The 27,797-nt window shown below is 42.5% G+C and overlaps 4 protein-coding genes across 5 annotated transcripts; 3 read left to right on the forward strand and 1 right to left on the reverse strand.

The window, feature by feature from the left end:
* Positions 1–293: 293 nt before the first annotated feature.
* LOC102703097 (probable protein phosphatase 2C 27) lies at positions 294–4,630 on the forward strand. The gene is made up of 4 exons (XM_006647997.2): positions 294–673; positions 2,713–2,913; positions 3,189–3,400; positions 3,714–4,630. The coding sequence occupies exons 1-4, from the start codon at positions 593–595 to the stop codon at positions 4,279–4,281; spliced, it is 1,062 nt and encodes a 353-aa protein (XP_006648060.1). The 5' UTR covers positions 294–592; the 3' UTR covers positions 4,282–4,630.
* A 489-nt stretch (positions 4,631–5,119) lies between these two features.
* On the reverse strand, positions 5,120–10,284 carry LOC102703371 (shugoshin-1-like). Its single transcript, XM_006647998.3, has 15 exons — positions 10,239–10,284; positions 9,997–10,148; positions 9,815–9,852; positions 9,605–9,713; positions 7,917–7,940; positions 7,750–7,818; positions 7,554–7,611; positions 7,280–7,337; positions 7,068–7,184; positions 6,818–6,974; positions 6,668–6,733; positions 6,528–6,572; positions 6,335–6,432; positions 6,147–6,251; positions 5,120–6,070 (listed from the first exon to the last, which is right to left on the reverse strand). The coding sequence occupies exons 1-15, from the start codon at positions 10,252–10,254 to the stop codon at positions 5,782–5,784; spliced, it is 1,401 nt and encodes a 466-aa protein (XP_006648061.1). The 5' UTR covers positions 10,255–10,284; the 3' UTR covers positions 5,120–5,781.
* A 2,049-nt stretch (positions 10,285–12,333) lies between these two features.
* LOC107303664 lies at positions 12,334–12,724 on the forward strand. The gene is made up of 2 exons (XM_015833727.1): positions 12,334–12,462; positions 12,569–12,724. The coding sequence occupies exons 1-2, from the start codon at positions 12,334–12,336 to the stop codon at positions 12,722–12,724; spliced, it is 285 nt and encodes a 94-aa protein (XP_015689213.1).
* A 5,407-nt stretch (positions 12,725–18,131) lies between these two features.
* LOC102703655 lies at positions 18,132–23,386 on the forward strand. 2 transcript variants are annotated; one of them, XM_040520870.1, is made up of 10 exons: positions 18,132–18,363; positions 18,484–18,669; positions 19,492–19,664; positions 19,762–19,943; positions 20,328–20,612; positions 20,714–20,772; positions 20,868–20,904; positions 21,006–21,077; positions 22,246–22,570; positions 22,661–23,386. In XM_040520870.1, the coding sequence occupies exons 2-10, from the start codon at positions 18,546–18,548 to the stop codon at positions 23,042–23,044; spliced, it is 1,641 nt and encodes a 546-aa protein (XP_040376804.1). In that variant the 5' UTR covers positions 18,132–18,363; positions 18,484–18,545; the 3' UTR covers positions 23,045–23,386. The 2 variants fall into 2 exon arrangements, with proteins under 2 accessions (XP_040376804.1, XP_006648062.1); XM_006647999.3 differs by having other exon boundaries at positions 18,132–18,669.
* The last annotated feature ends 4,411 nt before the right edge of the window (positions 23,387–27,797 follow it).

The raw sequence follows: 27,797 nt of genomic DNA on the forward strand, positions 1-27,797 counted from the left end.
GAAGCATTTCAATTTCACCTAAACAGGTCGAAAAAGGGGGCTGAACTTCTTGTAAAGTAGTAGGCCCGTGACCGGAGCCCCCCAAGGATCCAATTCCCAAAAGTCTCAACGCAACCAAAAACCCAAAAGGAACATAAAGATCATACCAACAAAAAAAAAAAGGAATCCATCAAAAAACACACAAAAAAAAGGGGAGAAAAAAAATCTGGCGGCGTGGTCTCAATCACCACGTGCTCTCCCACCCTCCATAAATACTCGCCGCGAGTTTCCCATCTCCCTCAACAAAATCGCCCCCCTCCTCCTCCGCTTTGCTTAATCGCGTTCGCCTCTCCTCGCCTCGCTTATTAGTGCTAATAAATCTTCTCCCGTATCAAGCTCTCGCTTCCTAGATATTCCCAAGAATCTTCTCCTCTTCTTCCATTGCTCCCTCCCTCCCTCCCCATCCCGCTCGGATTCGTCTCCGGTTCGGTCTCTTCTCGTCTCTGCTTCATCTCTTATCCTCTTTCCTTCCCCTGCTCCGACCAGGACTCTGCAGCAGCAGCTGTTGCAAGAGAGGGAGAGGGAGAAGAGCTAAGGCTTGCGCGGCAGCGGCATGTGCGTGGAGGAACTCGACGGCACGGAGAGGCTCGATTTTGGGAAGGCGGAGGAGGTCGAGGCGCCGGCAGATTTCGCGGTGAGCGTCCCTGGATTTCTGGAAGCTCCTTTCTCTTTGGTGATTTCTCGATGCATTCGTGGCGATTTCGAGGTTTGCTTATTTGTTTGGGTTTTGGGGGATGAGATGATCGGTTGAGGGGGGGAAGGTTACGTCGGAGTGTAGTCTTTGCGTGCCCGAATGCTTCTGTTTTCTGTTCCTTTTTTTTCTTGTTCCTTGTCTGAAAATCTGGAGGAATTAGGAGAGATTAGTTAGTTTATTAGGACTGAAATAAATGAAGCCCTTTAGAAATTAATATATTTATGATTATTTGTTGAGAGGAAGGTGTGAATGGGAAGATGCGCTTTGAATTGTTCAGCGGCAAGAGGAAGTTTCTGGGAGGGAGAGAGGGAGGGATTCAGATTGCATAAAAATACACCTTTTTTTCCTCCTGCGAAGAAGATAAAATACCATCTTTTGGGGGCCTTTGTCTGTTTGTGCATTGGCATGGCAGCATTGCATTGTTCTCCTGTACTTTTGATTCTGTGACGAGAAGTCGTGTAGGATTTTCAGTTGATGTGTCGTGCTGCATCGTGTGTGTGCATGCGTGCATCTGCTCTGATGATATGCTGTGATGAGATTTATGCATGTCACAGTGCATACCAGGAAAAATCTTAGTAGCAGGAAACACTTGAATACAGTACTCGTAGAATTCACGAAGTACTTGTACTTGGTTTCTCTTCAAATTTGAGCAAACACAAACACCAGCACTAATAAGGCAGCGTTTAGATTACAAAATTTTTTGCAAGAGATGTCACGTCACACGTTTGATCAGATATCGAAAGCGGTTTTCGGACACAAATGCAAAAACAAGTTACAGATTCCACCAAGAAACTGCGAGACGAATTTTTTGAGCCTAATTAATCCGTCATTAGCACACGCTGGTTACTGTAGCATTTATAGCTAATCATGGTCTAATTAGGCTCAAAAGATTCGTCTCACCATTTCTCCGATAACTGTGTAATTAGTTTTTTTTTCCATCTATATTTAATGCTCTATTTATGTGTCCAAAAATTCGATGTGGTGTTTTTTGAAAAAAATTTGGGAACTAAACAGGGCCTAAATGGATGGAAAAGAATGTCCTTTTGTGATGTTATGCCTTAGAAGTTAATGTTATTTACATGTAGAACTATCAATCAGTACCGGTAAAGTTCTGTACAACTTCTCTCTCAGTTGAAGACAAGAAAAATGCTGTTTTTTTATGCTTTAACCCCTCTCCTCCTGGATGGGACTGTTGTTTGGACAATGGTTAGTGACCCATGTGATTTATAGCTCTGGAAGTACATGGTAGTAATATCATCTGACGAACTGTGAACCCTGTTAGACCTTGATGGGATAGCTTTGTCGCTTTACTTTGTAATGATGACTGCGAGCAGGAAATTGACTATGGAGTGGTGCTGAAGAATGTACACCTGGTGGCTTTTCATGTCTCTACTAATTACTAATTTCACAGGGATTAACAACTGGAGGGAGTGTCTGGAGTCCTAACATATCGTCACAACTGTTGTTCTCTTTTTGTCAAGTTCATACTGTATGCTGCTGTGTATGTTTTCCCCCAAAAAATAAGTTGTACTGAACTTTTGTGCATTCTCGGGTGTTTTGTTTCTAAAGTCCTCTCTAGAAATGGCTACTCGTAGCCTTTTTGTCCAATAAGGGTTTGCCTCTTGTTACGTACTGCTTGACTGAATTGGGCTTCTGTTTCTGTGTCGCTTTCAACTAGGTGGATTAGTACTTACTGTGAGTCGTTCATTTTCTATGTGATGAATGATGATGTCGACAACATCCCTTAAGCAATCTGCCCTCTTGGCAGAGTTGAAGTGAAGCATATTTATTTGAACTAGTAGCATGTTCTGCCAAAGTTTGCATTGATCTGTTGTTTTTAAAAGGCTGATGTCCTCTGCCAATGCTCATACTATCCTTATGACAACTTTTTTTGTAATTATGTTACATCAGAGTTGCTTCTTGCTACTATTTCTTATTTTTACCATGTTCTAATCTTTAGCATTCTTGGTAATGTGCAGATGGAGAAAGTTTGTGAGAGCTCAGCATCTCTTGACTTCAAGCAGACTAAGTTGAGCAGTTTTCTGCCGGTTATCCGGTCAGGGGATTGGTCTGATATTGGAGGCCGCGATTACATGGAAGATGCCCATGTCTGCATATCAGACCTAGCTAAGAATTTTGGTCATAACAGGGTGGATGATGAAATCATATCCTTTTATGGGGTAATTTCTTGTTTTTACTCTTTTCATTTTGATTCTTCCGTTCCCATTAGACATGGTAATCAATTACTCAGTTGAGCATTGCAACAGATCTAAAACGGGTATAGTCCATAGTAAAGTAATTATCATTTATTAATTCTCTTTGTAAGTGGAGTACTGCTGTGAACTAGTAATGATGGCAGTTTGAGAGATGGCTTCTTACTAACCATATATGCATGGATCACAACATTGTATATACTTGTCTTTTTCTAAGATCATCTTGCCGTTACAATTTACAGGTCTTTGATGGGCATGGTGGAAAAGATGCAGCTCATTATGTGCGTGATAATTTGCCGAGGATTATTGTGGAAGATGCTGACTTTCCTCTTGAGCTTGAGAAAGTAGTGAGGAGGTCCTTTGTGCAAACTGACAGTCAATTTGCAGAGAGGTGCTCTCATCAGGATACACTTTCTTCTGGAACAACAGCACTTACAGCAATGATTTTTGGAAGGTACTATTTCTACTGCAGGCTAGAAGTAGAATTTACCTTAGGTCAATCTGCTTCTTAGCATGCTATGTGTGATTCTTAGGTCTGCTGAACTAGTGTCAAGCTTATTCTTGGGTTGGTTATTCAGCATTTTCTCATGTTCCTCTCAGAGATTTAAGTATAGTCCCTAGCCCTTTAAAACCTTATCCAAGACATAAAAATCTTAGGAATGTTCCACTTGAGTTGAGGTGTTATGTTTTTCTCCTTACCCTTCGTGTCTACTTGTTCAGAGATTTCAGGAGATTACATATTCTAATGATTAGAATGTGCCATGCAGGTCTCTTTTGGTTGCTAATGCTGGTGATTGCCGAGCAGTTCTGTCAAGGCGTGGTACGGCAATCGAAATGTCCAAGGACCACAGGACTTGCTGCGTCAACGAAAGAAAGCGTATAGAATCACTCGGTGGCTTTGTCGACGATGGCTACTTGAATGGTCAGTTAGCAGTCACTAGGGCACTAGGTGACTGGCATCTCGAGGGCCTGAAAGAAATGGGCGAGCCAGGCGGCCCCTTGAGCGCAGAACCAGAGCTCAAGATGATCACGCTGACGAAAGAGGACGAGTTCTTGATAATAGGAAGCGATGGCATCTGGGACTTCTTCTCGAACCAAAATGCTGTGGATTTCACGAGGAAAAGGCTCCAAGAGCACAACGACCTGAGGTTGTGTTGCAAGCAGATCGTCGAGGAGGCGATAAGGAGAGGGGCCTCGGACAACCTAACGGCGGTGATGGTCTCATTCCACCAGGAGGCCCCTCCTCAGCTCAGAGTGAACAGGATGGGGAGGGTCGAGCGGAGCATATCAGCCGAAGGGCTCCATAGCCTCAGGGTGCTCCTGGAAGGGCAATGATAGCTCCACTGCTATCAGTCTTGATGCTGTCCAGAATTTGAGAGGAAACTGTATGTAGTGATTTCGGCATCTTGCAGCTTGTTTTATTCAACCCATCCATTGTCGACATGCCAGTGTGTGTTCTTGTGTGAGAATAAAACCAACGAACCTGAGATCTCACTTTCCATTGTGAGGCTCAGGCACTGTAAATAAGTTGGGAGATAGGTAAGAAGTGTGAGTATGTGCATCCAGGGGGCTTTGAGGCTCATTATGCGATGTATTGCCCTGTCTTCTGTAAAAAAATAAATACCGGGATTGTTAGTGTGATTGAAAGTTCTATCTGTAGCATGAACTCCTCTTTGGCTGTTCACTGTTGTTGGTTTTGTGTGTTCATGTTCAGGCCGTCAGCTGTCAATAGAACAAATCCTGTTGTGAAGAAACCGAGATGCAGTAGTACCAAAACTGAGGGGATGTTTAGATGGCAAAAATTTTTGCTTGGAATGTCACATCGGACGTTTGATCGGATGTCGAAAGGGGTTTTCGGACACGAATGAAAAAACGAATTTCACAGCTCGCCTGAAAACCACGAGACAAAACTTTTGAGTCTAATTATGGCTAATTATGAACTAATTAGTCTTAAAAAATTCGTCTCGTGATTTCTCACATAACTGTACAATTAGTTTTTTAGTTTATCTATGTTTAATGCTTCATTTAGATGTTCAAAGATTTGATGTGATGTTTTTGGGAAAAAAATTTAAAAAACTAAACAAGGCCTGATATGATACTAGCAGACAGAAGACCTGAACAAGATCTGATTTGAGGAAATTTGAAATGATTTTGATTGATTTGACATGTCACCATTCGATAGGGCATATGTAACAAACCATCCAAATCAGTCGGTTAAAGTTCACGGTTTCATGAGATGGCTGATCAGATCAAATGAAGGCTGGATCTCTGCCTGCTCACGACTGCGATGTCCCACTGTGATTTTGATCGCGTGAGATCCATTCGCTGTCTGTCTGTGCGCCGACACAACCAAATCCATGATGCTGCTTCACCAGCGATCTGGAGTTTCTATCTATTTATCAGGCCCAGCAGTAGCTCCCAGGTCATTACAGTGTTTGATTTAGGATTGTCAGGTAAGCAATTCGTAGTACATGCATGCAAGGCTTGAACAAACAAAAGATGAACAGATACAGATGATCCCTCAATATAGGAGAAACATCAAGGAAATAAAACAGTACTAACCACATTATAGATGTATGATCTCTACGTCATCAGAACAGGTGCAATGGTTTGCTGGTTGTAATCCGCATCGTCAGTCCAGACTGAATCAAATCAGATAGATTTCCATGGTCAGTTTGGAACTGAGATGCAGGGTGAGTATCCATGTTGGGGCAGACAAAGGGTTACCTACCTATTGATGCTGGCAAAACAGATAGATACTACTATCATACAACAAACTGGACTCTACATAAAATAAATGCCAAAGGTGTCCCTCTGTTTGCATGTAAGTGGCAGTTAGGATCGTCGCATCTTAACATTCAAGGGAACCTCCCTGTAGGAGACTATCTTTTCTGCTGCCCGTCTTGAGGGCCTCCCGACTGAAGATCTTCTCCCTATCACCAGCTCTTCAGAAGGGTTGGTCGAGGAACTGCAGCCGTTTTGCATATCATTTTTGGTCTGCTCAATCAAAACTTTTGAACTTGGATGAGCAGAAGGGGCAACTTTATCTTCCTGGACAATCTCAGAAGTTTCATTTGAGACCTCACAAGGTCCAGAATCCAGTCTTGATGATTTTCTCCTTGTTCTGCAGTATTAAGGTCAGTTATAATTGACATGTTCCAAGCAGAAGAAAATGCATCAGTGGAAGATCGGAGAGTTACCTCTTCTCTTCATGCTGGAGTGGTTTGCAGTCCTCTTTGTTTGAGGCCATTCGATCCTCACATGATTCCAGCTTCCGTTTATTTGCATCAATACGCATTGATTTTCTGATTGGACAGAACATTGTTTAGGTGAATTATGTGATGTAAGACGCATATGCAGCATAGCCTTCTAAAAGGATGGGACATACCTCTTGGTGCCTCTGTCTTGTGGTGGCTTAGAATCCTCAATATCAAATTTATCCGCCTCAACTCCAGCAACCCTGGAGCCTGCTTCTTGCATCTCCTCCTAATTTCGTTGTAGGAAAGTAGGAACATTATAAGAATTAAAACTCCTCCATGGATATATGAGTGGATAATTGACTCAAGGTTTGAGCTGCCTACCTCCAGATGCACTTCCTTTTGCATGTGCATATTTCTCTCATTTTTCTGGTACACAATCAGGATCAGATTTAACTAAAAATTGAATTAACAATTTATGAAAGACTAGCAAAATCCTGAGGGAAACTATAGCGCTACATTACCTTGAGTTCTGGAGCCTCTACTTGTGCGATGGCATCACACAGAAGTTCATTTTGCAATGATGTCCTCTTGCGACCATAAATATAGCAAAATCAGAACCGCCGTGTGAAACATTCGAAACAGAAAAAACAGAAAGAAGTAGTAACAACTACCATATCTTTTCCAGCATTTGGTTCCTGCTGATTTGGAACATTAGAACTAGAATGAAACAAAGGAACGGTGGCATCCTCATGAAAGGTATCACAAGAGACTTCGGTGATCTCAAAAGATGCAGGGTTCAATCTAGCAGACCTTCTCCGTAGAGTTTTTCTGGCCATATGTGTCCGATAGTTTTGAACAAGCTTCAATCAGATAATGATGCAGCAGTGAACACATTCTGTATAAGCATCAAGCAATGATTACCTTGGATCATCATCATGCAATGACCCACTAGATTGCTTGTGAGGTCTGCAACTATGTTGCACCGTGTTGGCATCCTTTGTAACTTCACATGATTCTGACTTCCGCTTATTTGTGTGCCTGAATCAGACAATCAGTAGTGATGCATGAATAAAGCTACTATTAGTCAGGCCGACCTGTTGCCCTCTCAAACAAAAGTAAAGAGATGAAAATACCTCTTGGTTGTTTTATCCTGGGTGGGCTCTTGACAGTTAGTATAAGATGGTACAGCTGCTGAGGAGAAATTGATAGCAAATGAACATTAGAAATTTCACAAATATTGGTAAAGAAAAAGCAAAAAACTCAAATTGTTTCATGTTAAGTGGATAAATGAAAACCATAAAGTAGGATAGATGAAACGGTTGCCAGGGCTAGTATCAAGTTCAAGAAAGAAACAGAGAGAAAAGTGAGCATTATATTGAATTTCAACCAAATGCTGTATAATGGCACCTGCTGCCTTTTGACGAGCCTCAGCTTGTGCACGTTTGGAAGGCTTGAACTTTTTCCCCTGGTTATGTTATAGGAACAGAACAGTTCCATAATTCAGAATTAGAAATAATGCAGGTAAACATGGTGAATCATTTGCTTAAGAAAAACAAACTATATAGAACAAACAGAAGTTCATACAGTCATGCTTCAAAACTACCTCCAGTTCAGAATCCTTTGCTTTGAGCACGGCTGTTGTGCAAGCAAGTTCATGTTGCAATAACTTAAGCTGCATGTTATATCCACAGTAATTCCCCAAATCAGCAACCGTACTGCTGAGTATTTGCATTTGAAAACTCAAACGATAAAGAACCAGAAGCAGCTTACTCTATCTTTTCCTTGATTTAGTTCCTGCAGGGAAGAAGAAAACACAGGCATAGACCAAACAATGAGTAACTAAATAGCACGTAAAGCAAATGAACTACCTACTAGCACCCACAAGCCACAAAGGGGGTGTTTGGTTGGCTGCACCAGCCAATCTTGCATCCACACGTGCAACTTTAGCTTGTTTGATTGCCTGCACTGGCTTCAGAGCCTGGTTGAGCGGATGCAAATTTGGCCTTCGGGCTTGGCTGAGGAGAAACACGAGGGACGAGCGTCGCTAGGTGGCCAGGCTGAGGGCATGCAGCGATGCTGCACGCGCGCGTACCGCGCGCCCTCGAGTGCACGCGCTCATGCAAAAGCAACCCGTGCCTCCTCCTCCCGTCACCAGCAGCCCGAGCCGCACGCCGGTTGCCGCCACGGCCGCGTTAGTCGCCCCGTCGCCGGATCCGCCACTGCCCCTCTCATCGGTGCCCCCCATCGCCGGATCCGTCCCCGTCAACGCCTGCGGTCGCTGGATCTGCCGTCGTGCGCCGTCGTCCGCTGCGGCCCACATCCATCGGCTCGACGCCGTCAGCCGTCACCCCCGTCCGCCGTCGCCTCCATCCGCCCACGTGACGCCGTCCACCGTCGCCCTCGTCCGCCCGCTCGAGCCGTTGGATGGGGGCGGAGCCGCCGCCCCGTCTGTGCCGCCGCTCAACGCCGACGGTGGTGTTGGTGGTCGCTGCTCGACGACGCTCCCCACCGCCGCCGCTCGACGTCACACCCGTCGGAGTCCGCCGCCACACCCGTCGGCGGTCGGTAATCTCCTGTCCTCTGGCGAACCCAGCCGCCGCCCTCCAGATATCGCGCGCGGCTCCAACCGACCATACAGACCAGATGGTGGCCGCCGCGGCGTCCGTGTACCGGCGCGTGCTGAAGGCGGTGCGGAGGCACGTGGGGGAGGCGCCTCCAGGAAGCACTTCCGCGAGTTCGTCGCCTCCGAGTTCGTCGCCTTCAATGTGTTTTAGTATACAAGCTCGCAGTTGCTTCATTGCTAATTCCCACTTCCTAGTAATAATCACACCTAGTTTAGACACAACAGAAGCACCGCTCTCCGCCGGGCAGCTTGACGCCGTCAATCGTCGCCGCCGCTCAGTGCCACCCCCGCTAGCCAGTCGACACCATCCGCCACCACCGCTGTTCTTCATTTTTTATTTAAATTTTTATTTCCCACCGATTTTTTTGTAATGTATTTGTTTTATATAGTATACACGTACTATAGTGATATTTCATCTATTGGAAATTTAATCGAACAAATATATTGGTACCCTTATATATCGTGTATGCAATCAACCAAACAAAATCTCTTTTCTACTGTATCTCTCATACAAGAAACCAAATAGAATCTCATGCGAGCTAGGCTAATATGATACAAACAACCAAACGAGTGCATGTGTTCCTCCATAGCCAGGCTACACTAAACCTGGATGGAAGAGATGGGCCAGGCTAGGACCATACGAGCAAGCAAACACACCCAAAGCAATCCCCAATGAAGAAAAACATTTCTCATTTGCCACCGTGCATAGCTATAACTGAAGCTATGTGTTCAACCTATATGTATGGCGACCAGGATACCAGCATCGCGCAATTCAAAGCTCGAAACATGAACACAAAAATGGTGAAGAAGGGAGCTAATGGATAAGTAGACGAACCGTCAACATCTGCGAATTAGCCTGCACGAGTTGCAGGTTCTTCTGTTGCATGGCATGCAGTGCAAGGCGGATCTTCTGCATCTCAATTTTGCTTACTTCAATTACCTTACTGCAAATTAGAAAGCACATCAAATAAATAAATAAATAAACAACTCGAGAAACCAGATTTTCTCCTATGGCGAAACAAGGATGGGGAGAGGACATGCATACGTTCTCTCAGCGAGCAGATGACGCAGCTTGGCGTTCTCCTGAAATCAAGAGGGGAGTTCAAAGGTTTAATTGGGTGGAAACCGGAATTACTCAGCCTAAATGTAGCTACATTTTGGGAGCGAGTGCGTAGGATGCAATGCTGAGCTGCTAGGGTTGTCTGCTCGAGCTAGAACTGATATGACCTTGAGGACGTCGGCGACGGCGTGGACGGATCCGGGAGGGTTGGGCCTCCCGGTGTTGGTGATGTCGGCCAGCGCGACGGGTTTCCCCGGCGACCGAAGCCCGTGGCCGCCGGCCTTGCTACCCGGGATCGAGCCACCGCGCGCCGCCGCTCCTGGTTAGGAGACACGAATCCGCTTGCTGAGAAATCCCACCCACCATGGAAAAACGACGGGAAGATCGAAATCCAGGGGGCACGATTTACCTGCAGCGGCCGCCATGGCCGGGCCAGGCGAGGAACCAGCAGTCGCGCACGAGGAGGAGCGCAGCCGGCGGCGAGGAGGGATCCGGTGGGGAGGAGAGGAGAAGCGCCGCGCCGGAGTTGGAGGGGGAGGGGAATTCGAAATTTTTTGGGAGAGGGGGAGATGGGTTTGGAACTGACGGTGACGGCGACTCGTCGATGCGATGCGAGCAAAGGCGAAGCGCCACGTTTCGCGTTTCGCTGTTCTCCACCATTTTGCTGGGCCGGGAGCTTCGGGCCCACGAAGGGAGTGAAATCCATTGTGGCCCATACGCCGTTACTGCTGATATTGCCGGACCCGTTTGAAATGGGCTTCGACTCTTTTCTCCCTCTTCATTCTTTATCGCACGTGCTCCGCCTCCACCCCATCCGTCTCCGCATGCAATCATCGCCGGCGCCACCCTTCCCCTGTCCTGCTCCTTTCCGCCCGTTGCTCTCCTCCACCTACTTTGCCGCTGACACCGGCCTCCAGTATCAATGATGTCAATTGGTATCATATGGCTGATATCATCTGGTACCATATAATACTGATGATACAGTAGCAATGATACAAATTAGTATAATCGTATGTCATCGATAGATGTGCTGGTGAGGTTGGGCACGTGGGGAGGCACATGAAAACGAGATGTGTTTCTCTTGGCGTGTGATGTCGACGATAGTTATGTTGGCGAGGTATCACACGAGGATGGTCACCAGTGAGGTTAAGTGCGTGGGTATGCGAAACTAAGTCATATTCTCATGGATCTTGTGCCAACGAGGTTGAGCACATGGAGACGCGTGAATTTGAGACGGCTCCTCCCAGCGCGCAATGGCAGGAACGCGACGGCAAGAGCAGGATGACCAGGAAGTCTCTATTTAATATGTCTGGAAGTTTCGTTAACTCATTCCTTACGAACGTCATTCTGTGTTGTAGCCGTTCTGAATTTTAAGTTTTTTATCCTTCGGCTTATAAGTATAAGCAAAATTTTAAATTCTAAAACATGAAACTTGACATAATAACTATCTTTTGATCATTGATAAATCGTTACGGCTTACAGTAGTATGGGACCGACTATTGATCAGCTGGCTGAAAAAAAAAATCAATCCATCAATCAATTCAGTGGATCGTCAGATCTGAATTCAAAGGCTGGGATCACTGATCTGTCTTAGTTGGCCCATAGACCACCGATCTATGTGCAAAAATTTAATTCCGTCTTTTACACTTCCGCTTATAAGCACAAGCAAAATTTTAAATTTAAAAATATACAATTTTACTCAATAACTATCTTTTGATAGTTGATAAACCTTTACGGCTTATAAGCACAATCAAAATTTTAAATTTAAAAATATAAAATTTTAAGTGAATCGACCAGGGTTGTCGAAACACGCATGGCCCAGGCGGCCAGGCCAGGACAACGGTTGGTTGTGTTGTCATCCATCTTTCTTCAGCTGCAACTCTGCAAGCAGCATTCCGTAATCCGTAATCCGTATTTATAATTATATTCTCCCCTGGGATTACGTATCCATGTATGCGCAGATTCAGAAGCTTCCAATAGCCATGTCCAGATCAGCCAACCCAGCTGACAAGGCAGTGTACACGCTTTCTGAAGAAAGATACGCAGTTTTCTGTGCGTCTGTCGAGAGACAGCCACGCCACTTTCCAGGGGGAGGCACCTGATGCCAAGCACAAGGCCTGACAGCATCTGCCATGGCCGGCTAACTCGTGTTTTAGCAGCTTCAAGTGCAGGATTAGCACCTAATCCTGTGGCTTGGGGCCGACTTTTGTGCAGGCATCCTTGCCTAAAGTGTGACAAGAGCACCATAAACTAAAGTCTGGGTTTGGGTTTGCATGGTTAACGACAGTGATCCAGACATTAGATGTAACCCACTCCTGATAGACATCAGCACAGCAAACTCTGGGGGGTTGTTCCAAAGCAAGATGCCAGGGTGTATATATATGACCTGTCGATCGTAGGTCAAATACTTCATAGTTCAGACACACTTAAAGCCTGCATAGCTCCTGCTCTCGACTCTCTCACTCTCAGTCTCACCCAGCTTCAAAGTTTGCTGCTAGACAAAGATGAGGATGTCCAGGTTGTCAGTGGCTGCTGCTGTGATCTTGGTCATGGCACTGATGGCCATGGAGGTTGAAGGCATTCGTCTGGATGCAGAAACTCGTGCAGCAACCAGCAACCAGATAATGGTCAATGTAAGTGACACTGATTCGATATCTGAATCTTTGAATATGTTCATCATGGAAATGTCCTTTTTTTGTATATGTGTTCTGACATATGTACTTTTGTTCTGAAAAACAGAAATCGACCGAGAATGTGCCCAAGGATTCTGTTGACTCATCACTCGAGGCCAAGAGAAGCATTGCTGGAAATGAAGTTAGGGCTGTAGCACACAAGCTGCCTGAGTTCCATGAGGACTACTATGGTCCTAGCGACCATACACCTAGACACCACTGAACACAATCTTTTTTTCTTCTTCTTCTTCTCAGTCTCTTTGTTCAGAATTAGATTAGATACTAGCTAGTCAGCGGCTGCAGGCTGTAATAGATACTGAATTTCATCTGAGCTTAGTTAGTGTAGTGACTGGCTAGCACATGATGATAGCAACATGTGAAGCTTTAACCAGTCTCTTCTCTGCCTTTTTTTCCCCTCCTTTCACCTCATCGGTGAAAAGGAGCGGTTTTCATGTACTAACTTGTTGACAATACTTGAAGGAAATAATCTCGAGATGTTGTCTATATCTTTCTGTAATTCTGTTTGTTCGCACGATCAGCATGGAGCTTGTGTGACAATTTCATTTTTACAACGATATCAATACTATTACGCCCCTGATATCACTGACAAGAATGATGTATCCTGCATTCCTTCTGGATAATCATTAGATGAATGAAATGACTAGCTAGCCTCACAGACCAGCCTCCTCTATCTTTTCGCTTTTGATTATGTTTATAAGCCAAAATTTGAATTTCCAACCTTAAATTTAGAGTTGATTTTAAGTTTTATTCACAAATTATTTTTTATTTCCAAATATACCATTTGGCACCCGTAGTTTGCTCACAAACTGGGTACCTGTCTCACTTGTCATTCGGCCATCAGTAACTAAATTAGAATTTCTCCAGAGAACAGCACTACAGCATTATGCCATTGTGATTAAAGGACATAATGTAGAGTCAATAGGCAATTAGGCAGTACGACAGTACTACTTACCAACTCCAACATTCAAAGTAGTACATTGAACTGAGGAAAGGAGAACAGAGCGAGTAGTGCTCAGCATTGCCGGATATGCTGCAGTGTTCTTCGCCAAGTACCCTACTTTATAATGTCCAGTCCAGGCAGGATGGCAACACCGATTAGAGTATTCCATCAACTGTTCTCCACATGCTTAACGATAGCTTTAGAAAGGCACGGGAGTGAAGTGACGCAGAGAAGGTTGTCCGTGACGTTATCAAAGTGCAAGGCTGCGGCCCAAGTGGGCTTTGTTGTGGCCGGAGGGAGGGGGTACGGGTGGGCCGGGACGTCACGGTGTGTCTCTCTCACGCGGCCCTGACAGCTATTCACTGCTTGATCCGTTTCGTGTATATGTTTTTTAAAATTATTAATATATATGTTATATATATACGTAGATATATATTTATTAGCATTTATATAAATTTAGATAAAATTAAAATATATTATTATAAACTAAAACGAAGTTAATGCACTACATTTGAACATCGCTGTCTCAAAGGTGGGTCATCTTTTCGCTTTTTAAAGAAAAATGTCAAACAATATATTCACAAATAAAAAATAATTGTAAATAAAAACTTTATATGCGTGTTGTTAGCGATCTAAAAGCCAAAACTGAAAAATAAACTATAATAAAAAAACCCTAAAATCAACTTAAAATTTAAGTTTAAAAATTCTAATTTTAGCAAAAAAAAGAAACGAAAAGATAGGACGGTGAGGGGCTGTTCGCCTTTCCAATGCGCACAAATTCTTACCGATAACTCGATTCTTGGTGAAGAAAAACGACTGCTAGTTCTGCAGTAGCACTACCCAGTACCCATAAGCTACTGGATCTGAGATCCGACTGCAACGAGCAGACATCTGCAAGGACCACCATAGATGGAGTAGCGAGCTTGACCGAGCAGAAAGGGAATGAACACAAGTGACAAATTTGAGCGTGAGAGCGCCACATGGCCTCGTTTTCTTCATGAATTGCTGCCATGATACACTTGGTTATTGTTATCTTTTTTCAGTAAAAAAAAATACAAATTACATATTTACAAACGAAAAATTTGTGCGCATTTTCTTAGCGATTTAAAAGTAAAAACTGGAAAATAAAAACCTCAAAACTAACTTCAAGTTATAAAAGTTATAAGTAGAAACGAAAAGACGACAGGTTAACTTTACTTTACCCATTTTTCTGTTCTCACAACTGAAAGCACAATATCTCACATTCCATGGCCTTAAAAAACTGCTCCAGGTTGGACAGCACGATGCAGCGACAACAAGCAATCCCTGCACCTGCACTTGGATTAATTTCGGCAAAAGACGGCATCAAGTTGGACACAGACAAGATGGGTCTTGCTGGAAAGAAATCCTACTACCACTATTAGTACTATAAAGTATAAACTACAGAGCTAGAGCATGTGGGCAAGAGACATTCATGCGACGAGTACAGATGTGGTGGAATGTTCGGATGCTAATCCATGTGGCGGCAATGCATCCATCTGCTGCCTCATTATCGCTTCATCTGCTGCTGCTCATTATAAACTAAACTCTCGATCGATGTTTCTTAACACCAGATTAACATAGGAGCTATCAAACTAATCTACCACGCGGATTACCTGGAAATAGCGAGTCAAGCTCAAGCCCCCCAATATACGACCATTGCCTCTCAATTGACATCTTGTACTACTTTTTTTTTTCATTTCCCCCCTTTTATACAAGGAAAAATCTTATACTCTCTTTGTTCTAAAATATAAATTTTTCAGGATTTAAGTGTTGCATCGTAATATAAGTATTTACATATTAATTTCTGTGATTTTGATTATTCTAATAGTTTCAGTGTCAATAATATACTTTAAAAGAAAAATATAATTAATTCAAAATTAAAAAAGTTGATTGGTGACGTAAATAAAAAAAAGAGAATTTTTTAACATTTTCTTAGTTTATATTAAACAACATAAAAATATTTATATTTTGGAACCTGTTTAGTATTTTCGTTTATAGATCAAGTAGAAGTGGATCTGTTATGTGATCTATAAACTGTTCTTGGATTATATTTCATGCATCAGGCCGTAGTTAAAGAAGACACTTGGATTAAACAAAGTGGCAAGCAAATGTCATCGTCATCTCACCAAAAATCTCAAAGCAAAGACGAGCGAGTGATCCGAGACAGCAACGGTTGGCTTGCAGCGTTCTTGAGAAAATCATGAGACCTTCGTGGCAAACCCTAGGCTGTGTTCGGTGGAGGAAGGGATAAGTTAATTTACCCGGCGCGAAAAACATAGCAATAGATTAGTAATTATTAAAAAAATATAAAATAGATTAATATGATTTTTTAAAACAACTTTTCTATAGAATTTTTTTTTGAAAAAAAATACACCGTTTAGCAGTTCGGGAAGCGTGCGCGCGGAAATCGATGGAGACAAGCTCTTGCGCGCCTGTTGGCGCGCTAATCACATAGCCCATTTATATATTTATATAATACATCCTTGTTCATGTCATTAATCATTGTATCGATATTTATCTAAATTTTATTATGATTTGTCGTGTCATTTTTAATTATGATTTGTGTTTTTATGGTCAAACGTATGTCTAAAAACCAACTGACATAAGCATTAAAAACCACATGGTGTATATATAATTTACAACCTTTTGTTTTTAAGCAAGGCTGATTTGATTATTAATAAGATGAGGGTAAAGTGAAGGTTTTGGTATTTTATTCTTAATAGCCACTGCCACAAATTAGACAAATGATTCTTAATTATTTTTTTTACATTTAATAATTTAACGACTCTGGTCACCTTGGCACGGACAAAGGAGCATTCATATGTCATGAAAACGCATTATCACAGAACACATCTGAGTTCATAATAGTGGGATCACCCTTTGTAATGATTAAAATACAGATCACACATTGTGTATTAGCGATTGAACCAGCTCAATAAGCCGTCCCTTGATTAAAATATGTTGAAGAGTAAAGCATGTGAGATGTAACAATAAACAAAGGCAAGACACAATTGCAATGGCACTGCAGATCCCATCGCGGCATAAGCTAGACACACGACTGGAAGCTTCTACTGCAAGCATAAGACGAGTAGTAGCAATCCAGAGCAAAGCAAAGTAGCCAGATCCAAAGCGGGTAGAAATGGAGGAAAGCATGTGGAACCTTACGATGCCTTTGGGCTTGGGCGGGAACCAGGTGGCGCGGAGCGCGGCGCGGCAGGCGGCGGATCCGATCTCCGTGTGCAACCCGACGACGGCGAGCACCTTCTCCCTTCCCTCCACGGTGATGTAGTTCCACAAGGAGGCGAGGAAGGAGCGGAGGGTGTTGTCGGCGCAGCCACAGCGGAAGGCTTCCGCGACGGCGGCTGTGGGGCGGCAGCTGGTGCAGGGCATCGGCGGGCGACCTTGGCGGTAGCGACAACGACGGCGGGCCTTGGCGTGGGCGGTGACGAGCGCTCTCTCCGGGAAGGAAGGTATATAGAGATAAGTTAACGTTTTTCTTGCCGAACGCAGCCCTAGTCGCTGTCCCGTTGATATAGCATGATCCACCGAGTGGGACACGCGTCTCCCTGTGGCCGGGCCAGCGAGGTGGCTCCGATGCCCTCAGATTATTATCTTATCTTGGGTTTGATCCACGCGCTCGTCGGCCTAATTGTTCTCCTTAAGCACATCCTCTCCTTGTCATTAATTGAAATGGTAGTACATCTACATCAAATCAAATCCTACTGCAAATTGCTTGGCCGAATTGTTAAACAAATTAAAGCACTAAGTGCATTTTCATTGCCCTCTTCCTTTACTGCCCTTTTGGGCTTGCCTTATCAGCTACCGGTATTTCCACTATACCATAAAGAGGAGGGGGCCTATTTGCAGTTCCAAATTTAAACTTTAAAAATGCAAAGTTGATTTTGATGTTTCTTATCGTAATATAATTTTTAGTATTTGCTTTTAATTCATCAGTATACATAAATTTTACCTATAAATTATTTTTTAGTTGCTAATAAATTATTTTACTTATGCTTAGTATAAGCCGACATGTTGGATGTATAATCCATAATTTGTCGAAAAACTTAAAGCTAATATATTTAAGCCCAAATAAAAGAGTCTAAATCTAACTCTAGATGAAATACCTAACTTTGTAAAAAATCAAATCTCTTGCGTCCTCTGAAATTTACAAAAAATTCCTCAAAACTGAATATAACCGAGCGACGTTCCAGGCAAAACATACGGGTTATCATTGTCATGGTTTGTGAGGGTAAGCTGTTAATTTTCAGACGAAGTGAACAGTGTCAGAAAGAACCAATAGGGCGGCGCGCCGAGGCCGACCATCGCCGCCGTCTACGCCGAGACCGTCTGTGACCCGTCGCCGCGCGGACGTGCCGCCGGCCGGATCTGCCACGGCCCGACGCGCCACCACCCGCTGGCCGTCCAGATCCGCCGCTGCCCGGATGCGTCGCCTCGACACGTAGCTGGTTGCCCGCCTCCTCGATCCGTCGCGGGGACACGGCCACCGCCCCCCGACACGCCGCCGGCGGCCGTTGCCCGCTCCGTCGAGACGAGAGCTCGGGAGAGAGACAGGAGAGAGTTGGCAGGGAAAAGATTAAAAAATAAAAGGTGGAACCCACTCAAAGCTTCATACATTCACTCCATTCAAAGTGACACCTGTCTTTTTTCTTTGGGAGTGGCTTGCGTAGTGACACCGAGCCCAACCATAGGCGGGGCTCTAGATCTCTGTCACAGCCAAATCCCCTTCTTTTAATCGTCGTCTCCTCTTCTTTTTCTCTCCTGTCCCCTCAAACGAAAAAGAATAATCGCGTTAATTAACCCCGGTGCAATCACAGAAAAAGCAAAAGCGAGGAGGAGAGGAACGGAGCCGCGGAAAAAGGGTGAAAGAATCCATCTTTGCATCCGCACATCTCTGTCTCGTTCCTACCCTTCTTCTTCTTCCTCTTCTCCTTCTTCCACTTGAAGCTTTTCTTTGGTCTTATCTTCGTCGGGGGAGGCAGGAGGTGGTGCGATCTTGTTGTGGGGTTTTTTCAGGTCAGGAGGGAGGGAGAGGTGCTGAGCCATGGCATTGCCGGTCTCCCTCGTCCGCATCGCGGTGGTTCTGCTCACCGTCCTGCCACTATGTGCGACGCAACCCGGTCCTGCCTTCCATGCTCCTCGCGAGTTCCACAAGGCAGCCGCCCCAGGTTGCTCCCCCTTTCTCGCGGTTCTTGTTTCTGTTACATGTTTCGGTGTAGGAAAAATGGTTGCTTTTTTTGTGTGTGTTTTTGATTCAGTAGGATTTTGTGGTACCCTATAACTTCTCTGAATCAGATAATGAAACTCGAGTTCTTGATGTGGAAATGCTCCCCAAATTTTTAGTACGCTGTGGTCCTCAGGTTATTGGTCATCTGTTCCTTGTCTCTTTCTTTGGTTTCTTAAGTTTTTCTCCAAAAGAATAAACATTAATGTGTATATGTTCTTTTTTTTTTGTCTGTGGGGTTTTCTTTTTGCTGCGAAATCTGTGCCCTTCCCAGTTTCTCACCAGGGAAGAAAATCATGCCTTTCAAAGTTGCTGTTCTGTACGTATACTGGGAATTCAGTAAGAAGGTTTTAGTATCTTTGCTAACAATTAGATTTATTTGAACTGTTTTTCTTTAGCAAGACATTACAACTATTCCCATTTTTCAGTTGCTGTGAGTGTCAATAGTGCTATCCCCAAATTATTTCTGTATCACAAATGGGATTTCTTATAAATTTCCCGCCTCTGTCAGTATGTGGTGCCTCCCGTTATCCCCTGCTCCATCCACGAATGGTTTCTAGTAGGTTGCTCCTTTTGATTCGGTAGGTACCGGAGTGCTAGTTTTCTCCATAATTTGGGGCTTTTGTTGCCGACAGTTTTCTAGTTTTGATTAGTGAGCGTCAAATATCTTGGGTAGTTATATTTATCTTAAATTGCAAATACAAATCTACTTTCTGCTGTATGGTCGTTTTTACTAATGTTGAGTAATTGTAACCGAAAAAAGCAGATAGATATGGATTGGTGGCAAGAAGATCAATTGCTGAAGCACCTGTTGTTGTCAATGTCACTACAAATAGTTCCTTTGTCTTGGCGCAAGAGCGAACATATAGAAAAGACCCATTGAATGGATTCAGGAAATATACCGGCGGTTGGAATATTAGCGAAGTGCACTATATGGCTGTAAGAATGTTCACAACCTGAAATTGCACCTCATTCATCTTTTTTTTTTAATGTTTGTTGCTTGCATAATAACACATTCTGTTTTTTGGGTTTGCAGTCAGTTGGATACACAGCTTTTCCACTGTTCATCATTGCCTTGATTTGGTTTGTGCTGTTTTTTCTGGTTATGCTTGGAATTTGCTGCAAACATTGCTGCTGTCCACATCGCAGTTATACATACTCTCGGGTGGCATATGCCGTATCTCTGATACTTCTAATATTGTTCACTTGTGCTGCAATGTAAGTACCCTTATATTTCAAAGCTGGGCCACTTTCTTGATTCCTTACATTTAACATTTTTTTGGGGGCTGTGTTTGCTAACAATTTTTTTTAATTTTTAAACCTTTTTAATAAATAATTTTATTACTAAACCTCTGAGAAAAATATTTCCACTCCATGAACCTTGTGGTCACAACGCCACCAATATTGGCGTAGCGAAACGGCTTGCCACGCCATTGTCGGTGGCGTGGCAGCATTGTCTTGCCACGTCACCAACACCGGCGTGACCAAAAGGTTTAGTTTTGGAAAAAACTTGCCCGGTGGTTTAGTAATAAAATTACTTGCTAAAAAGGTTTATTTAATAAAAAAATTTCTTTGCTAACCTAGTTCCATTCAATGCTACAGTGTTGGATGTGTCATGCTGTACGATGGTCAGGGCAAGTTCCATAAAAGCACAACGACTACCTTGGATTTTGTTGTTAGCCAGGCGAATTTTACTGTCGATAACCTTAATAACTTATCTGATAGTTTATCTGCTGCAAAGAAGATTGACATAGGACAGTCCTTCTTGCCTAATGATGTGCAAAATCAGATCAATGAAATTCAAGGAAAGTTGAACTCATCAGCTACTGAACTTGCTACTAGAACTACCGATAATTCCAATAAGCTACAGAAATGGCTAAATAAAGTGTAAGTATCTTTTATTCTCTCACCAGTCACCTCTTCAATTCTTCTTAATGATTTAATTGATGGTGGTTAGTTATTGTTCATGTGCAAAATCATTATATCAGGCGGCTTGCTTTGATTATCATCGCAGCAGTAATGCTTCTTCTGGCATTTGTTGGCTTTTGTAAGTATTTATAATATTAATTATTATTTGTGCGCAATTTTGGGTATAACACAACTTTTTCTTGATGCTGACATGGTGTCTCATTTCTTTACCAGTGCTATCTATCTTTGGGATGACATTTCTTGTCTCTATGTAAGTTAACTCCTTTGTATGTTTCTAATATTTTTTTACTTCTCTTTTCTTGATACTCACGTTATAATATACTATCATTGGGTTTGCTACATCTTATGCAGTTTGGTGGTTACCGGATGGATACTAGTCACTGGGACGTTTATCCTGTGTGGTGTCTTCCTCCTTCTGCATAAGTATGTATTCCACTTGCATCATCGCACTCGTTGGATGTTCCAAGCATATAGCTAGAGTTAGTATGTGCACAGACCTTTTATTCATGGTGTTGCTTTATGCATTTAAGTGCTGATCACTGACTTGCTGCCAAATCCAACTAAGCCACTTTGCCCTTGGTTTGATAATCAAATGGTAAATAACCAAATTACATTATCATGTCTAGTAACTGAGCTCAGCACAGTTGTTGAAAGTTATGGATGTACGCCTCCGCCACTCAAAGTTTGAGTCATCTTCAACTTGAATTTAGTTGCCTAAGAAATATAACCTAGTTCCTGTTGGATATTGTTGTTTTTATATATGTACATTGCGAAGCCAAGACCTCAAAGATTGGTACTGGCCACTTGGCTCTCGGGTTGTTTCTAAGGAATATCTGATCATAATTTAGTGTGTTTACCAAGCATTGAACAATCCAGTGTCCCATCAGATAGTGTATTCATGCTGAGTTGCAATTTCCTATTTGGTGTTTTCCTGCATTGCCATGCCATTATAAACATTGTTATTTTTGGCTATGGAATTTGGTTTCACTGTTCTCTGTTCTAATTCCGCTTCCTAGTCTATGCTATCACCAATTCACCACTGCTAATGTAGATAGTACATGCCAGTCATCTTCCATTTTTATTGCATTCCTGAGGTATCAAAGGGTCTTAGTTTGGAAACAGAACTGCACCATTTAGCAATATTGTCTTCTGTTTCATGCCAAGTTATGCACACAGCACAGTTTTTCTTCAATATATATGTTCTGAAACTGTCTCTGATGATACCTCTTGTATGGGGACATATTCTGCCACCATATATTTCTAGCTTTGTGGTAAGTTTTTTTTTGTTCGCGAAACTTGAGCACGATTAAGTCCTCTATTGTCCTATGAAGCAGCTGGGGTATAATTATGTCTTAGCATCAAACTCTTAGTAATTAAGCTGGAAAGAAAGACCAGATATTTTGGAATAGCTCCTGTGGTTTGTGTGAGCTTTTTATTGATAGTTAAATAGCTAGCGCATGTAATGGCAGCAGTCGTGGTCCAGTCGCTGCTGCTCTTGTCATGTAGACATGTACCCTCTAAGAAAGACCTTTACGATTAACTGAATTCAGATCCAATTTTAATAGTGATTTATCTCTCTCTCTTGTAACAGTGCTGTTGCAGATACTTGTGTTTCAATGGAGGAGTGGGTTGCTCATCCAACAGAACACACTGCTCTGGATGACATTATCCCCTGTGTTGAACCCGCTACAGCGAACGAATCCCTGTATAGAAGTAAGCAAGTCACATTCCAGCTGGTGAATTTGGTCAACCAAGTAATCACCAACGTGTCCAATAGAAACTTCCCTCCACAAACTCCTTTCTTCTACTTCAACCAGTCGGGGCCACTGATGCCGACGCTCTGCAACCCATTCACGGCTGACCTGAACAACCGGACTTGCGCCAGAGGAGAGGTTTCCCTGGACAACGCAACCCAGGTAAATAATCTACAACGCGTGGCGTTTCTGAGTCTCAAATCTTGTTGATAGTTGACATCAATTCCATCTATCCCTATCACCAAAATTCAGGTTTGGAAGAGCTTCGAATGCCAAACTACGACGGTGTCAGGAACCGAGATATGCACAACCGTGGGCCGTGTTACCCCGAAGATCTTGGGTCAGATGGCGGCGGGAGTGAGCGTGAGCCAGGGGCTGTATCAGTATGGCCCTTTCCTGATTCAGCTGGAGGACTGCACTTTTGTGCGCGACACCTTCACTAACATCAACCAGAACTACTGCCCTGGGCTGGAGAGGTACAGCAAGTGGGTGTACGTCGGCCTGGTGATGGTCTCGTCGGCCGTGATGCTCTCCCTCGTCTTCTGGGTGATCTACGCGAGGGAGCGGCGCCACCGTGCGTACAGCAAGCAGCACGGCTACCCGGACAAGCCGCCGGCGGCTGGCGCCGACGCTTGATTGATGTTCGTACTATACTTGGTGTGCCTGTCGTCATCAGTGTAGATCACCATGATTGTTTTCGTCGCCTGAACCGGAGGATCCTATTACCCTTTTCTTTCTTTTTTTTTTAATTTTGTAGCTTTGATGTGAATTATCATTGTTCTCATGGTAGCTCTGTAGCATGGTGTTTTTTTTTAATCTTGGTTGCTTTTCTTGGTGAGCTGAATTTGTTAGAGATGATGTTTTTGGGCTTGAGACAAGACTGTTGACTGTCACTAGAGTTTCAGCCTGTGTGCCTGCTGTTGATGTGCAGTCATGACACAGAAGAATTGCTGCATTTTCATTACGGAAAACGATACTCATAAGAACTTTTTTTTTTCGATCCTGATACGATCAAACGTAACGGCTTATTTCTCCGATCTCGATACGATCAAACGTTCCATCTTACACATCTTATAAAAAATCGTTGTAGTATGTATGGCAGTGTTGTTTTCATTTCTCATGGGCTATAAGGCCCATGAGAAAACGGTGCAAAAGGTGGAGGCCCATACATTCATGGTTCGGCCCATCTAGGCTTCCGCAACAACCTGTGCTTGTGGGCTCATGGCCGTTTTCTTTTCGCGCACAGCCCGTTTCTTTTCGTCGTCACTTTGGTCAGAGATTCAGAGCTGAGATCTGCAATCTCCGCGAGGATCGTCAGTTTAGTTTTTAAAAACTTTTTCTAAAAACATCATATTAAATCTTTAAATACCTAAATAAAGCATTAAATATATATGAACATTAAAACCAGTTACGGGAAAATCGTGAAACAAATCCTTTAAACCTAATTAATACAAGAGCCATAAGTGCTACAGTAACCAATATACACTAATGACGGATTAATTTGACTCAAAAATTCGTCTCGTGGTTTCTAGACGAAATATGAAATTAGTTTAATTAAAATACGTCTAATATTTCAAATATATAATTGTACGTATCGATGTGACATTTTTCCCAAAATATTTTTAAAACTGAACGCAGCCTCGTCTTCTCTTTCCCTTCTCAGCCCTTCTCCATGAATATGACTGAGAGCCCATTAACGATCCCCTATTTTGGACTAGCAGCGGCCGGTTTGGTGGTAGCTCTTTTTCCAAGGGATATGTTTGGGGTTGCTAGCACATAATGGTTTCTTTTCCTTATTGTACTTTTTAAAGCTATAATCTTATATTTTTTCCCTTTTATATTCAATTTTGCCATGTGCCCTTGACAGGATCCTGCATTTCGTCGATTCGGTTAATTTCCGGAAAAAGTCAGCGACACCGGAGTCAACCATGCAGCTAGGCCTGCAACACTGCATCTGGTCTCGTACTTGCCGTACGTAGTTGGTACCTGACATGGTGCCACACAAGCTAGGTAAGGCTTGGTGCAACCGTGTTTAATTCCCAAAAATTTTTCGGTAAAAACGTCGCATAAAATCTTTAAAAAGCATTACATCAAATCTTTGAATATCTAAATAAAGCATTAAACATGGATGAAACGAAAACTAATTATATAGTTCTGGAAGAAATCGTGAGACGAATTTTTTGAGTCTAATTAGTGCATGATTAGTTATAAGTGCTACAGTAACCCACATGTGCTAATGACAGATTAATTAGACTCAAAACATTCGTCTTGTGTTTTTAGACGAGCCATAAAATTCGTTTTTTCATTCATGTGCAAAAACCCTCTCCAACATCGGATCAAACGTATGGTGTGATCACAAAAAATTTTGTTTTTCAAACTAAACGCCCCTATACATCTGAACTTGTGCTCGCCCCTCTCCTCACTCAGCTACTAGCAAAATTAGCAATGGAAACACGAACCTTCCAGGCAAATTCCAGGGTGTCAACTCAACTCAGCTCGCGATCCAATTAAGCACGCACGATTTGCCACTAAACAGAGGGCATACACAGCACAGCTAGCTGACTGAATCCTTTTGGTAATTAGTGCTACGCTGCTTGTGCCCGTCAGCTTTGACGCCCTGAGCTTCCATCTCCACATTTTCGCTTATACTTATATTTATAGGTTAAAATTTGATTTTAAACTTTAGATTTAAATATAGTTTTAAGGTTTTTCATCGAAGTTTATTTTTCAGCATTACTTTTTAGGTTTTTAGATTGTTAAGAATACATATATAAAAATTTTATTAATATATTATTTTGGAGTTGTAAATACGTCACGTGGCTTTTCACCCCCCTTCTGGTACAGTGTTATGCTTGCCCTTTGCCCAGGGTTGCATGCACATGTCAGCGTCCTTCTGACTGGGCGCTGCCGCGGACGATGGAGCTGATCCGAGTCAGATCCATGGACCGTCCTCAGACCCAGGCAGCTGCCACTTCTCTTCTTCTTCCTCAGCGTGGCCACGGTCAATGGCGACCTGACCTTGACCTACTAGTACTAGCTGCTGTTAATTAATTACCAAATGCATGCACGCATCCGATTGTAAGGTCTCGAATCACATTGTTAAAGTTTAACCCTGTGCATGCCCTCCTGTATCTGGAAGACTGCAGCTGCAACAGCAGTTAATTAATCTATGACCATTTGGGCAAGTGAAAGTACCGCATTGTTAATAGGATGGAACCGTACAAATGACCGCCACAGTATTTCACTGGTAAGTACGCTTATAAGCCAAAATTTAAATTTTTAATTTAAAGTTGATTTTAGTGTTTCTCACCGTAGTTTATTTTTTTAGCCTTATCTTTTATATCGTTAAAATTATGTAGATAAAAGATTTATTTATAAAATATTTTTCGTTTATAAATATATTGTTTAGCTTTTTCTAGAAAAAAATCACCCCGACCTCTTGCTGGGCATGGAGGAGCCGTGCACTGCTCTGTTCGTTCAAAGTTACCCACAGCTTCCATCTTCCTCTTGGCTGCATCCTCACTGTCGTCTTATGGTTGCTTGTTTGGCAATATCACCAAACTCTTTCCTGCATTGAACACATGATCGAGATGCTTGATCTTGATTTTCTTCTTCTTCTTCCTCCTGAAAGTTGCAGTGGATCCTAGCCTGCAATAGCAAGTGACCCACTTTGCTCGATTTCAGAAAACTCTCTTTCATGGGCTCCACAGCAAGAGGTAAAATTATCTTTAATTACGAATTGACATATCAAAGTTAGGTTATGGTCGAGCTCGATCGAGCCAAAATTCCAAGTTTCCAACTCACTCTCAGAAGAAAGATTATCGCCGCCGTTCTATGAACCTGACACAGTTGAGTTTGACAGATACAGTTACATATAATCATCACTGCTAAATCCATCAGCTGCAAGTTGCCAAATGGAAATGGTTTACGGTGAAGATGGATCGATCTAAATCATCTTTGGTTTGGATTGATGATGATGACACATTCCATACAGCCATACAAGGCTAAATGATTACGGCCACGTGAACTTCAGACTGTGAGTATTGGAGTAGATAGATATATCTGCACAGAAATGTCGACAGATTATCATGGCAGTTTTCTGATTCTGAATAATCCATCTGTCCCAAAAACCTCCATTACTGAAAAAAACACTCGACCAAGAAATTGATTGGAATCTTTGCCCATCTTTGCAGGATTACGCGTAAAGTTATATATCTGCTATCAGTTAGGAGTTTCATAAAAAAATGTATTATCTCTATTTCATATTGTAAGATTTTCTAATTTTGTTTAAATTCATTAATTGATGAATGTATATAATTTATATATATGTCTAGATTCATTAGCATTCATATAAATATAAGGCTAGAAAGTCTTATATTTTGAAATGGAGGGAGTAATATGCTTTGAGAGAGATGTTTATCTTTCTCTTCTTTGGATTTTATGAATGGGTTTAGATATGTACACTCTCTAAGCATACAGATACAGTCCAATTAATATAGTCAGACTTACAGCTTAACTGATATATGATCAGTTCAGTTCATACCTGGAGATTAATCTTCTAGAAAATGTGGCCCTTGGAGGGTGAATGAGCCATCTATATATCTACCTGCCTATCGGTTTCAATGGTCTATTTCTAAATTTGAGGTAGTTTGACGTTTCTTCGTTCTCTCTGTAAATATCGTCTTGAAAAAAGAATTCCAGCTGCTATGCCTGAGAAAGCTGCTGCTCAATTTATTTACAGTAGTTCGTTATCAGCTAGATGTTCAGGATTTAGGACCAATTAGTTTGTCTGTCTGACTGTCATGGATAGTGACGAGAATGTAAAAGATCAAGTGAACATCACACATCAAGCTTGCCATCACACACACAAAAAAATACATAAGAATTTTTTGAAACATATTGGCAATTCACCACTCACCAAACTATGTGATGGCAATGAAAAGAAGAAAAAAAAGGACTTCTACTTATCTGAACGCATGGGTTAGTTCACATGAGACAGTTCAGTCCAGCGGGAACCAAGAAAATTTTCAAAACTTTATTTTGTGGCTTCCAAAAATTCTTATATTTTCTGGTGGTGCTCTTGTTTCATGAGTTCTTTAGTTTTTTTTTTGGATTATTTGAATCTATGATAACTATTCGAGGGAAGTTATGTACCGTGTATGAACTTTTAAATATAATTTTCACGAAATGTATCGTTTAGACCACGATAATCTATAATCTGTAAATAGAAAAGAACACAAACTTTTTTTTCACGAAATTGGCACACAAAGGATTCTGAAGGAGTAACTTTCGCTACAGCTGTGGCAAGAGAAAAAAGAGGCGAGCCAGACGTGAGCGTCCTTGTCCATGCATATCTGCCTGCTTGTTCCAGGATAAAGATCATATGATG

Source organism: Oryza brachyantha, chromosome 2, assembly GCF_000231095.2.
Source record: "Oryza brachyantha chromosome 2, ObraRS2, whole genome shotgun sequence".
Classification (NCBI taxonomy): domain Eukaryota; kingdom Viridiplantae; phylum Streptophyta; class Magnoliopsida; order Poales; family Poaceae; genus Oryza; species Oryza brachyantha.